The sequence below is a fragment of the Myotis yumanensis genome, unplaced genomic scaffold, assembly GCF_028538775.1.
Source record: "Myotis yumanensis isolate MYYU_CA2020_CCGP unplaced genomic scaffold, mMyoYum1.0.hap1 SCAF_19, whole genome shotgun sequence".
NCBI classification, from domain to species: domain Eukaryota; kingdom Metazoa; phylum Chordata; class Mammalia; order Chiroptera; family Vespertilionidae; genus Myotis; species Myotis yumanensis.
In genome coordinates, this window is record NW_027223770.1 from 13,211,764 (window position 1) to 13,224,671 (window position 12,908).

The following is a 12,908-nucleotide window of genomic DNA, read 5'->3' on the forward strand; positions in this document are numbered from 1 at the left end:
TGCCCTTGACCGGAATCAAACCCGGAACCTTTCAGTCCACGGGCCGATGCTCTATCCCCTGAGCCAAACCAGCTAAGGCTAGACTTGCTTTCTAAAGCACCTAATCACAACAACCCACAATCCAATGGCTCTGCTCCCCAAGAGCCCATACAGTACCCTCCTAGATAGGTGACCCTTTTCCTGGCTTCCTTTCCTACCAAGTCTATCCCAGAACCAGTCATCCTGCTGCCCACAGAACAGCAAAAGCAGTGAGCAACCAGCTCTACTCAGGGAGCCCAGAGAAGTATCACTGGAGAGACTCCAGGCTGAGCATGGGCCTAGGGTCTTGGCCACTAGATAGTCAAGAGGTTCAGTGTGTCTAGGGTGGGAGCCTGGCTAGGGCACGGTGGAGGATCAGCCGCATAGCACTGTGCTTCCCAGCCTGCCTTTACCCACTGAGGCCTGACAGTGCTCACAGAAGACAGCCCTGAGCACTTCCACCTTCACCGACCCCCGCTTCCTGCTCCTGGCTACCTGGCCCCAGTTGGCGTGTGTGCGGGAGGCAACCAATCGATGTGTCTCTCTCACACTGATGTTTCTGTTTTTCTCTCTCTCAAATCAATGGAAAAAATATCCTAGGATGAGGATTAACAAAAAAAAGTTAAGAGTCATACTTTTCGCCCCAGCTGGGTGGCTCAGTTGGTTGGAACATCCTCCCATACACCAAAAGGTTGCAGGTTTGATTCCTGGTCACAGCACATACCTATGATTGCAGGTTCAATCCCCAGTAGGGGCGAGGATGGGAGGCAACCGATCAAAGTTTCTCTCTCTCTCTCAAGTCAATAAAAACTTATCCTCGGGTGAGGGTTAAACATTTTTTAAAAACACACACAATTTTATAGTTAAAAGGAAATCATACTTTTCAACTGCATTGTTAGAAAAAATGAATGCCTATAATGTGTACACTACATTCTCTTTTATCTAAAAGTTCGATTTTCCTGCTGATTTGAGAAGAAATCAAACATTTTCACGGACTCCTAAAAGCACTGTGGGCCCCCAGCACTGCCTCTCCTCTTCCTATTAGATAAACCAGCCCTGAGTTTGGGGATTTTAATTTCTTGCTGCAGTTCAGATGGGTACACCAGAAACAGAGATTAAAAAATTCTCTGGGACCTTCTAGCTGCCATGAATGATTCTGAACCCGCACCACAGGCTTTTTATAGAAACACAAGCTCCAAGGGGCGTTCTAAAGGCACTTAATCATCACACACAAGGAGCAGTCCTGAGTACCTGGCACTGTCCGGGCTCCCTGGACTGCGACACACCTGCGGGGCGCGGGCGCGTCCGTCTCGGCCCCAGGACAGGCCCGCGCGATGCTGGGCGGCCTCCTAGCACCTCCTCGGGTCCAGCCTCTGGGCTGAGTCCTTCTCATTGTCACCGAGTGACCATGAGCGACACGGCTACTGCTCTCCAGCCGCGGGGTTTCCAGGACTGAGACGCTGGCATCAACCCACTGCTGGGAGGAAGCAATGGGAACCAGGTGCCCCCACGAGCTGCCCTCTCGACCTAACCCCAGCCTAGCTCCAGCCGCTGGACCAGAAACGAGGACGCAGCTCCTCGGCGAAAGAACTCCATCTCTCGCTTCCATCGACCTCAAAGCAGGTAATGGCTCCACGGACGTGGGCCCAAAGGCCACCGCCCCGAGAACAAAGTTTCTTGATGTACGAGGCGCTGGAGCCCACCAGGTAAACTCTCGGCATGGTCCCGGGGGTGCACGGTCCCGGGAAGGAGGACGAGGCGGACCGCGGGAGGCCTTAGCAGGCCTTAGGTCCCGGGACACGGCCCCACCGAGCGGAGGGAGGTCCGCGGCGACCCCGGCCCCGTTCGCCCCGCCCCCGGCCGCCGCCCCGCCCCCCCCGCCCCGCGCACCTGGTCGCAGGGGCTCGGTGACGGTGAGCACGAGCAGGAAGAGCAGCAGGAAGGCACCGCTGTCTGCCTTGGGCACCATTTATCCTCCGTTCATCGTCCCCGGGGCGGCCGCGTGACCCCGCGGGGAGGCCGAACCGGGCCTGGCTGAGGGTCGGGGGGCCGGGGCCGGGCGTGAAGAGGTGGCGGGAGGGGGCTCCGGCTGGGCCGCCGCTGCCCTAGGCCGTGGGTTCTCGCGCACTCTTGGCTGCAGCCTAAGGTTCCGACCGTAGCCTGAGGTTCCGACCGCGGGCTCGAGCGCATTCCCCGCCGCAACCTAGGGTTCCGACTTCGGCTCCGCGCAAGATGGCGGCCGTCCTGTTCGGCTCTGCGACGCCCTGCCTCCCGCCCCCCGACGCCGGCGTCGGCCAATTAGCGCCGAGGAGGGGGCGGGGCCTGCGCGCTCCCAATGCTTGCGGACCCTTGGCCGAGCTGGGGCGGGGCCTGGGCAGTAGTGCCCGAAAGGGGCGAGGCGTAAGGTCGGGATGGTGAGGGGCAGGCCCGGCGGGAGGGCGGGGCTTAAGGGGTGAAGTGCCATTGGCTGAACAGAGAGGTGGGGCTCGAGGGTGTAACCTGAGCTGAAGGGCTTAGGATCGGGGAGGGACGGGCGATGGGACCAAGTGGACGGGACACCGAAAGGGCGGGGCCCAGTGAAGCCGGGGAAAATGGGTGTGGCCCCGGGGTGGGGGGCAGGGTGGGAGGGAGCCAAGGGGGACGGACACAAAGGGTCTCACACCTTGCACATCTGCAGCCCGAGGTCCGGTCCATGGCCCAAGAGTGGGCCGGAAAGTGGCCTTTCCAGAAGGGCTGCGCCCTGGCTGAGTGCCTCCGTTTGTTAGAGCATCCTGCTGTGCACCAAAATGGTTAGGGTTCGATTCCAGGTCAGGGCACGTAGGTTGTAGGTTCCATCCCTGGTCAAGGCCCAGGGATAAATGTTTCTCTCTCTCTCTCTCTCTCTCTCTTCTTTTCTAAAATCAATAAACATGTCCTCGGGTGAAGATAAAAAAGTAAAAATAATTTTTAAAAAAAAGGACTGCAAAAAAGGGATGAAGAGAACTGTCAGGACCCAACTTTGAGGAGGTGGAAAGGAGGATCGATGCTGTCAGGCACAGGTTGGTGTGGCTTCACTGGCGCATACAACTGAAAAGGAAGAAGTAGCCTAAAGGAGTATCATGCATATCCCCCCCGCCCCCCGCCCCCCCCCCCCCCCCCGCAGGTGTGGCTCTGGGATTGAGCTTCGAGCTATGAACCAGGAGGTCATGGTTTGATCCCTGGTCAGGGCACATGCCCGGTTGCAGGCTGAATCCCCCGTAGGAGACTGCAGGAGGCAAGCAATCAATGATTCTCTATCATTGATGTTTCTATCTGCCTTCGTCTCTGGAATCAATCCTATCCTATATAATAAAAGGCTAATTAATATGCAAGTTGTCCCCTCCACCAGGAGTTCGACTAACCAGAGGTGGGCCTGGCCCACCAACTGCCCGTGGCCCCTCCCCCATGCACGACCGGGCCTCTAGTAAAAATTTATTTAAAAATAAAAATAAGGAGTCATTTTAGAGAGACCCTGTAGTAAAGTTGGCCTCTGGAGGAAGGGCCCTGCCTACACAATGGGGGAGTAGGAGAAGGAACGCTGGGCACATCAGACCAGATCTGCATAGAATAAAGCCACCAGGGACAATGCTGACAGTACTGACTTCATAGCTGTTATATGGAACAAGGAGACTATGGGAGGGGACCCAGCAGATAAGGTGTTCTCAGTAGGAGAGAGGAGCAAGCTGTCCAAAGGACAACAGCCAAGCACACAGGACCTGGCACAGGGTGTCAGGGCTGGAAAAGAGGGTGAAGGGCCTGTGTGACTCAGTGAAGCATTGGCTGTTGCAACAAAAGGCCCCTGGTTTGATTCCCAGTCAGGGCACATGTCTGATTTCGGGTTTGATCCCTGGTCGGGGTGTGTGCCAGAGGTGATCAATCAATGTTTCTCTCTCACATCAATGTTTTTCTCCCTCTCCCTAACTCTCTCTCTCAAAAAAAAAAAAAAAAAATCAACAAAAACATTTTTAAAAAATAAAAAGAGGCCCTAGCCAGTTTGGCTCAGTGGATAGGGCGTCGGCTTCTGAACTGAAGGACCCATCCTGACCTGGCCCACCTTCGCTCCACTGACTCACTCCAAGAGCAGTCCTCTCAAGCTAACTCAAGGCATGGTTCTCCTGAGTGTCCCTTAATCTTGGGACACTCAGGATCATCTGAGAGAGAGACACCCACTTCCTCAGGGTGGATATAGCTAAGGTTCAACCCAAGACTAGGCCAGACCTGCCTGCTCCTGCTCCTGCTCCTCAGGGTGTGGCCCCAAGCAGGTGCTAGTCACAGCAGAGGCACTCCACTGCTGGCAGAAATTAGTCCCTGTCCAATGCTGACCTCTCCACTTGCACCATCCTCAGGGAGCATTCCAGGAGCAGCTGATGGCACTTAAAGCAGGATCAAGGTCCAGCTTCTGTCCCAGTCCCAGATCTGCCCTAGGAGCCCAAACCCCCAAGAAGGAACACACAGCCAAGAGCAGAAATCCCTGCCAGTTGTCCCCACCGAAGCCACTACCAGAGAAGGAGGCTGGCGAAGCTTTGGAAGAGGAAAGTTAAGTCCAGGGAGGTGAAGAGTCCAGCTAAACCATTCAGGAGAGGGCAGAGCCCTGGCTTCCTAAAATCAGAGACCCTGGGCCTGGAGTCTTGGCCCCACCTGATTCAGCTCCATTCTTCACCCTGCTGCATGGCCCGCAGGCCACCTGTGTAGACAAAGGCAAGGACTTCCAAGACTGAAGGGGAAGAAATCAGGGACGTTTCTCCCCAGCTCCTTGCCTGTGGGTCACTGTGGCCTCTACCAAAGGTCACCGCCTCTCTCAAGGTCACCCTCTCTATGCTATCCTTCCCAGGCTCCAATGATCATCCCGCCCTTTCTCCAGGAGTGTGTGACTACTGTGGGGGTTTCCTATACTCTGCTCCCACCTTTGTAAGTTATGCCCTTATTATACCCTCAAACTGCCCCAACTGGAGTATGTCCTGTTTTCTGCTGGGACCTGGACTGATACAACCACCTGCCCTGAATTTCCAGGATTGCAGTCATCAGCCCCACCACTGGTCAAGCAGTCCTAGCTCCAGGCATGGGTAGACCAAGATGTCCCCACAGCCCCCTGCTACCTCCAGTCCCAGCCAAGTGTGAGGTCACTCTCTGTAGGCATTTGGTCTGCAGCCTACTGGCCAGCCTTCCAGGATTCTGAGTCCAAGGGGCTCAAGTCAGGACCTCATTACCCCAGATACTCCTCCTTTATGACTTCATCCACTGAAGTCATCTGGGAGACAATGCTGAACGTTCCACCCCAGAGTCTGGGCCTCTAGGAGGCAGGGACAGCAGGCCAGGCCAGCCTAGAGGACTATCCGTCCACAGTGTAAATGAGGACACTGCTGGCCCATGTCTTGCAGGGATGTAGAGGGCAGCCTCAGAGGCACTGGGTGCTCCTGGCACCATGGATGATGCTGCCATCCTCAAGCGACGAGGCTATATCATGGGGATAAATTTGGGAGAGGGCTCATACGCAAAAGTCAAATCCGCTTACTCTGAGCGCCTAAAGTTCAATGTGGCGGTCAAGATCATCGACCGCAAGAAAGCCCCCGCAGACTTCTTGGAGAAATTCCTTCCCCGGGAAATTGAGATTCTAACCATGCTAAACCACCGCTCCATCGTCAAGACCTATGAGATCTTTGAGACATCGGACGGCAAGGTCTATATTGTCATGGAGCTTGGGGTTCAGGGTGACCTCCTTGAATTCATCAAAACCCGGGGAGCCCTGCACGAAGATGATGCTCGCAAGAAGTTCCACCAGCTCTCCTCCGCCATCAAGTACTGCCATGACCTGGATGTCGTCCACCGAGACCTCAAGTGTGAGAACCTTCTCCTTGACAAGGACTTCAACATCAAGTTGTCTGACTTTGGTTTCTCCAAGCGCTGCCTGCGGGATGATAGTGGCCGACTGGCACTGAGCAAGACCTTCTGTGGGTCGGCAGCATATGCGGCCCCCGAGGTCCTGCAGGGCATCCCCTACCAGCCCAAGGTCTATGACATCTGGAGCCTGGGCGTGATCCTCTACATCATGGTCTGTGGCTCCATGCCCTACGACGACTCCAATATCAAGAAGATGCTGCGCATCCAGAAGGAGCATCGCGTTAACTTCCCGCGCTTCAAGAGCCTGACCAGTGAGTGCAAGGACCTCATCTACCGCATCCTGCAGCCGGACGTCAACCGGCGGCTGCACATCGACGAGATCCTTAGCCACTGCTGGGTGCAGCCCAAGGTCCGGGGCCTGTTCTCTGCAGCCATCATCGACAAGGAGGGGGAGAGCTCAGGGGTCCGTGAGCCCTCAGGGGTTCATGAACCCTCAGGGGTCCATGAACCCCCATGGGCCCCTGAGCCTGGCTCTGACAAGAAGTCTGTCACCAAGCTGGAGCCCCAGGAGGCACAGCCTGAGGTGAACCCAGAGTCACAAGCCAAGGAGGAGATTCTGCAAGAGGTGTCAAGGCCGTTGGATACCAGGAGTCCAGCCCCTACAGGGGGGCAGCCGAGCAGGGACACCGTGGAAGGGGGCTCCCCGAAGCCTCCAGACACACACACCTAGTGAGCCTCTCACATGGCCCAGGGGCGGGCAGGGAATGAGGCAGAGCTCATAGCTTCGAGCCTGAGCTCCAAAAAAAAAGCCAAGGGACAAGCCATTGAAGGAAGACAGTCCCGGATGAGCCGTTATTTTCGTTTCTTTTCCCTCCCTTTGAACTTGGTAACCCACATGGTAAAAAAGCAATAAATAACTATATTAGTGCAGATTGTAAGGTGAATGTCTTTCCCCAGCTGACTGCGGTCGTCTAAGGAGAGGATCCATCCCACCACACCCCAAGTTTGGAAAATATATCCCAGTGTGCTCAGCCATGACCATGACCTCAGGCCTTCAACCAGAGCAGAGAGATGAGTGAGGAAGATGCTGCTTCAAGAGGGAGGCTATGAGTGTGGTGCTGGGGGAGCGGGGACATGGAGAGGACAGGACCAAGGAGGGCTGCCTGTACAAGGCGGCCTCGACACCTCTCACCAGTAGGAGGGGCCTGCGGAGGGCAGATGCACCAGCTTCTCAGATTCTCTTCATCTCCCCACCTTAAAAGGCAACTTAATTTTTCTGCTTGGTCCACCAGGGGTTCTCCGTGTCCAGCAGGCTCCCAGTTCTCAATGGCGCCGAGTCACCCCACCCTGTGGCCATTCCCTCAGCTCAGGTGAAGCAGGAGGCTCTGCTGGACAGCCCAGCCACACTCCAGCCCACATGTCCCACGGCTGTGTGGCCTGGATCTCACCCTGTTCCCCTCTAGTCCCAGTCTGTCTCCAGGGGTGATGCTCCTGCCAGAGTAGATAAGCTGATACTGGTAAGAGACAAGACAGGTGTCCTCACAAGGCATGCCTGACCTCTGTGGCATCTATGTCCCACAGCAGGAGCAGGCTTACACGTAACATCACCAACCACCGTGCTTTGCAGGGCTCTGCTTGGCCTTTCTATGCAGTCCTCACCTCTGTTGTCATGGCCCTTTCTCTTCCCGCTCTGCACTCACCGACTTCTTGTGGACCTGCAGGGTTAACACACCAAAAGGGCAAGAGCCTCAGACTCACCCCACCCCGACACCTCCGTTTTAGGAAAACCTGAACCCCAGCCCGCTGGGAGAAGTGAGACCCCGTGAGTGTCCCAGACCTGCCCACTGCAACCCTCCCAATAGTTAGTCCACTGCTCTGCCTGGCTCCACCCTCCCCACAGCCCCCTTTCCCACGATGTTCTCATATGCCCTGCCATTGCCTCCCACAGCACCCAGTCTGGCTCCCTCTGCTGAGGGAAGCATCCCAGTGTCTAGCCTTGGAGGTCTTCCCAGGTCTGACCTCTTCCTGGCCGTCCAGCCTCTTCCCTCACCCCCACCCCCCACATACATTTTATAATCATCCCTGCAGACCTTGTCTCTCTCTCCAGGCTCAGCTGAGGGGCCATGGCCTCCACAAGGCCTCCTGGGGGCCCCTACAGCACTCAGCAGCCAGCCACTGAGCTCCACCATGCAGGCCAGTGAGTGCCCAGGGTCCAGGCACAGAACAGGCCTTGAGTAACACTGGAGCAGTCCCCCAATTTTTTAGTGGGGACTGCAGGCTCCAGGAGCCCAGCCATGCAGCCTGGCTGATGGTGGAATGCAATTACAGTGTACACTGAGAGGAACTGGCATAGGGACATCCCGAGGAAGGCTCCTGAGCCGCCTCCTCTTGGTCTCTCTGCAGCCTGCTGCAGTTCTCCAGGCAGCGGGCAGTGTGTGGCAAGAGGGCCTGGGGTCTCACTGCAGCCCAGCGAGGAGGTGAGCCTGGGTAGGAGAGGCTGCAGGAAGGAGCACCTACTGTGTGCTTTGCAAGTGGGGAAACAGTTCAGAGAGGAAAGGCTTCTTGACTGAAGCCACACCTCCCCAGGTGGCCTCACTGGGCTCGACCCTGGCATAGACCTCCTCAGTGATCCTTTCACAAAGGTTTTAGGATCAAGACCCTCAACATGGATGCTGTGTTGCCCTGACCGGTTTGGCTCAGTGGATAGAGCATTGGCCTGCGGACTGAAGGGTCCCAGGCTCGATTCCGGTCAAGGGCATGTACCTTGGTTGCGGGCACATCCCCAGTAGTGGGTGTGCAGGAGGCAGCTGATCGATGTTTCTCTCTCATCAATGTTTCTGACTCTCTATCCTTCTCCCTTCCTCTCTTTAAAAAAATAAATAAAATATATTAAAAACAAAAACAAAGAACATGGATGTTGTGGCCCACAGTGCTCGCTCCCGCCCCTGCTCTCTCACCACATCATGTGCACTAGCGGTCCTTGTCCTCCTCCTCCATATGGCTAACTCCTAAGACCTCAGCCTTCCCAGCCTCCCCAAGTTCCGTCCCCAATTCTGTCCTCACAGCTCCATGTTCCCAGTGTCAAAGCACAGTCACTACTGGGCATTCCCACTCATTGGTGGGACACTGAACCTCCCGGGCTCCAGGAAGGCCTAAGTCCTTTCTAGATCACCAATGCATCCCAGCACCTGGAACGGACCCTCAAATGCCTATGGGGTGAATGGACAAATGGGGGCCCACATTTATGGAGAAAACCAAAGCTCAGAAGTGACCTTCCCAGAGTCTACAGGTCTCTGACCCACAGGACTGCCGGTGAGACTTCCGCTGGAGGTCCCCTGGTCCAACCTAACACTCCGCCCCCAACACACCAGGAGTCCCTGCCTCATCCTGGGCAAAGCTGCCTGCTCCACATCCCTGCATGATGCTGAGACCTGCCTCCTCCACCACGTCTTCCAAGAACCAAAGAAGCCACACTGTCCGGAAAAGAGCAGGGTAAGGGGCAGAGAATCCACAACGTGGGTCCGTGGATCAGTCAAGAATGAAGACGTCCAGGAGCACTCCAGATAGAACATTTGGGGCACAGGAGAAAGTGGGGGCGGGGTCATCCTCACTCAGCTGTGAGGACAGAACTGGGTCCTGGCCTGCATATCCTCACAAACAGCCCCTTCTGGGACACAAAGGAGTGAGTACTGGTCAGTTAGGCCAAAAAGATCCCCCAGGAGAAAGGGGGCCCCAGGGAGGCCTGGCTGCCGGAGGGCAGTCACCACTGTGGGCTCATCCTGCTGGGACCAGTCATTCCTGCCTGGCACCTGGACTCTGGCTGTCCTGCCACTGCCATCTTCCACATGGACCTCCAGACACATGCTCCAAGTGCATCCATAGAGCTGTGCTCTGGGCAACATGTTACATCTGCCTGCCATGTCTTGCCCCTTGTCACCTGGTGGATGGAGCGGCGTTGACCCTCTGCATGCCAGCTCCACTGTCAGCCCCTGACCACCCACACAGAAGCAGGTCTTCCTTCATCTCCCCTGAACACAGAGTACATGGCACACCTGTCTGACAACTTGCTACGTGTGGGCATGGGATGCCTGTGACAGGAAACCAATGAACAGCAGGGCTTTCGAACTACCTAAGGTGTATACAGGAGGCCACATTTTCCAAAGCAGAACTCCACACATGTGCCCTGAAATAAGGTTTTCACATTGTTTCCAGGCGCAAAGGACCGTTTCAGAGACGAAAACAATGCTTTCCCAGGGTTCCAACAGCTGCAACGTGCCACTCCTCACAAAGGCCCACACTGACATAATCCACCCAGGTGCTTGCTCCTAACAGGGTGCTGGCTCTCAGCACCCAGGCTCCGCCCAGGCCCTGCCCAATCACTGACCAGCACACTAGCCCGTTGTCTCCCTCTGTCACCCAGAACCCCCAGGCCCACCCTAGTCCAGCCTCCTATTGCCTGGTCAAAGGTACTGGCCTCCACTCGTCCCAAAGCCTAGTCTCTATGCTGCCGTCACAAACTGTGACTTGGGCCACAGCTCTTCTTGCCCTGCGCCCTGCAATGGCTGCCCATCCCTCAGGGAAGAGCCCCCACTTACCTTTCCCCCCACCTCCCTCCTGTCTGTGGGACTCAGCCATTCCCAGAACAAGCCCTCTCCTCTCTCAGACTTTCCTACCTGGATGCCTATCACCTCCTCTACCTGACTCTCAACCCATCCTCCAGGCCTGCGCCAGTCCTCAGAGCACATCTGCCAATCTGGGGCCTGCAGCATCCCAGAGCCTGCCTGGCCTTCCACCCCACACACGCCCTGCTCACTACAGCACTCACCCACCCAGCCCTCTACCCCAAACAGAAGCTGCTCTTGTCCACTAAGCTTAGAACCACTGCCAGCCTGGCCAGACCAGAGCAGTCCCTCCCAGACACCGCCAGTTCTGAGGACACAAGCCATAGATGGAGTTTTCTTCACACATCCAAGAAGCTGCAGGAAACTAACCCTAATAAGACAGGAACTAACCCAGGGTCAGTCCCGACAGCCAGGAAAGGAAAACTAGCATGGGACTGGCATCCCTGGGCAGCCGCCACCTTCGGCCTGACTCGTGACAGGGAAGCCCCGGCAAGGAGGAGCAGGGACGGTTACCACAGTCCTAGGTGCTGGCTCCCTTAAGTGGGTGGGGAGTAGGCACTCCTGCCACGCCAGCTGGCTTCCAGGGTTCCAGGGGCCCTGTTTCCCCCAGCCCAGTTCCCACTCCCGGCTGCCTGGCTTTATGACTTCACATGCTGAAGTCACGTGGAGATAATGCTGAGCATTCCACTAGTCCAGGGCAGCCCAGCCAGACGGCTCCCCACACTGTAAATGAGGACAATGCCTGCTGGCCCACGTGGGGAGGGGATGTAGAGGGCAGTGGCGCCCGCCACTCCTGGCACCATGGATGATGCTGCGGTCCTAAGGAAAAAGGGTTACATCGTGGGTATCAATCTTGGCAAGGGCTCCTACGCAAAAGTCAAATCAGCCTACTCTGAGCGCCTCAAGTTCAATGTGGCGGTCAAGATCATTGACCGCAAGAAAACGCCCTCCGACTTTGTGGAGAGATTCCTTCCTCGGGAGATGGACATCCTGGCGACTGTCAATCATCGCTCCATCATCAAGACCTATGAGATCTTCGAGACCTCAGATGGGCGAATCTACATTGTCATGGAGCTTGGGGTCCAGGGCGACCTCCTCGAGTTCATCAAGTGCCGGGGCGCCCTGCATGAGGATGTGGCACGCAAGATGTTCCGCCAGCTCTCCTCAGCCGTCAAGTACTGCCACGACCTGGACGTCGTCCACCGAGACCTCAAGTGCGAGAACCTTCTCCTTGACAAGGACTTCAACATCAAGCTGTCCGACTTCGGCTTCTCGAAGCGCTGCCTGAGAGACTGCAGCGGGCGCATCATCCTCAGCAAGACCTTCTGTGGGTCGGCGGCATACGCGGCCCCCGAGGTCCTGCAGGGCATCCCCTACCAGCCCAAGGTCTATGACATCTGGAGCCTGGGCGTGATCCTCTACATCATGGTCTGTGGCTCCATGCCCTACGACGACTCCGACATCAAGAAGATGCTGCGCATCCAGAAGGAGCACCGCGTGGACTTCCCGCGCTCCAAGAACCTGACGGGTGAGTGCAAGGACCTCATCTACCGCATCCTGCAGCCGGACGTCAACCGGCGGCTGCACATCGACGAGATCCTCAGCCACTCGTGGCTGCAGCCCCCCAAGCCCAAAGCCATGTCTTCCGCCTCCTTCAAGAAGGATGGTGAGGGCAAGTATCGGGCCGACTGCAAACTGGACACGCGGCCAGGCTCATGCCCCGAGCACCGGCCTGAGCACCGGCCCGAGCACCGGCCCGATCACAAGCTGGGGGCCAAAACCCAGCACCGGCTGCATGTGGTGCCCGAGAATGAGGACAAAATGGAGGACAGGCTGGCCGAGACCTCCAGGGCAAAAGAACACCATGTCTCCGGAGCCGGAGCCGAGGTGGGGAAGGCAGGTACCTAGGGTGCAGATGGCTGGGGGGCGTGGTGCACAGTGGCGCCCACGTACACTAAGTAGGCAGGTAGGAGCTGAAGAAGGCACAGGTGCAAGGAACAAGTAAAATCTGTCAATTAAACCACTATTTTGATTACGTTCTATTAGCTTTCTTCTACTTGGTAGCAAAGACATTAATGACTAACCAGCAAATAAACCACAAAGTGTAAACAAGCATTGAGAGTGCTCCCTGAGGAGTCTTTCTCTCCAGGACTCAGCCAACCACCCTCCTTGCGGCGCAGCGTCTCCAGCATAGGGGTCCAGGGACTGGGGCTCAGGCACAAGTTCTCACGGGGAGGCCTGTGGACAAGGAGATTGCAGCCATGGACCACCTTGCCAGGCTCCCACTGGTCTCCCTGACTTGCCGGTGCCCAGAGCCTCCAGGGCTCGCCAGTGCGTGTTTCCCCCTCCTCGGGTGCAGCACAGCACTCTGACCCCATCCCACTTCCGCAGACAGCCCTTCCTCCAAGTCTT

General features: G+C 56.7%; 3 protein-coding genes across 7 annotated transcripts in view; 2 read left to right on the forward strand and 1 right to left on the reverse strand.

Annotated features, from left to right (window-relative positions):
* Window positions 1-2,278, reverse strand: part of DGCR2 (DiGeorge syndrome critical region gene 2) — a 43,592-nt gene extending 41,314 nt beyond the window's left edge. For all 5 annotated transcript variants that reach the window (XM_070400099.1, XM_070400098.1, XM_070400100.1 and 2 more), the window contains exon 1: window positions 1,909-2,278. In XM_070400099.1, coding sequence (XP_070256200.1) covers window positions 1,909-1,987 — 79 coding nt within the window. In that variant the 5' untranslated portion in view covers window positions 1,988-2,278. The remainder of the gene's footprint in view (window positions 1-1,908) is intronic.
* Window positions 2,279-4,768: 2,490 nt separating this feature from the next.
* LOC138997665 (testis-specific serine/threonine-protein kinase 1-like) lies at window positions 4,769-7,023 on the forward strand. Its single transcript, XM_070399403.1, has one exon. The coding sequence runs from the start codon at window positions 5,459-5,461 to the stop codon at window positions 6,602-6,604; it is 1,146 nt and encodes a 381-aa protein (XP_070255504.1). The 5' UTR covers window positions 4,769-5,458; the 3' UTR covers window positions 6,605-7,023.
* A 4,274-nt stretch (window positions 7,024-11,297) lies between these two features.
* On the forward strand, window positions 11,298-12,545 carry TSSK2 (testis specific serine kinase 2). Its single transcript, XM_070399404.1, has one exon. The coding sequence runs from the start codon at window positions 11,298-11,300 to the stop codon at window positions 12,402-12,404; it is 1,107 nt and encodes a 368-aa protein (XP_070255505.1). The 3' UTR covers window positions 12,405-12,545.
* The last annotated feature ends 363 nt before the right edge of the window (window positions 12,546-12,908 follow it).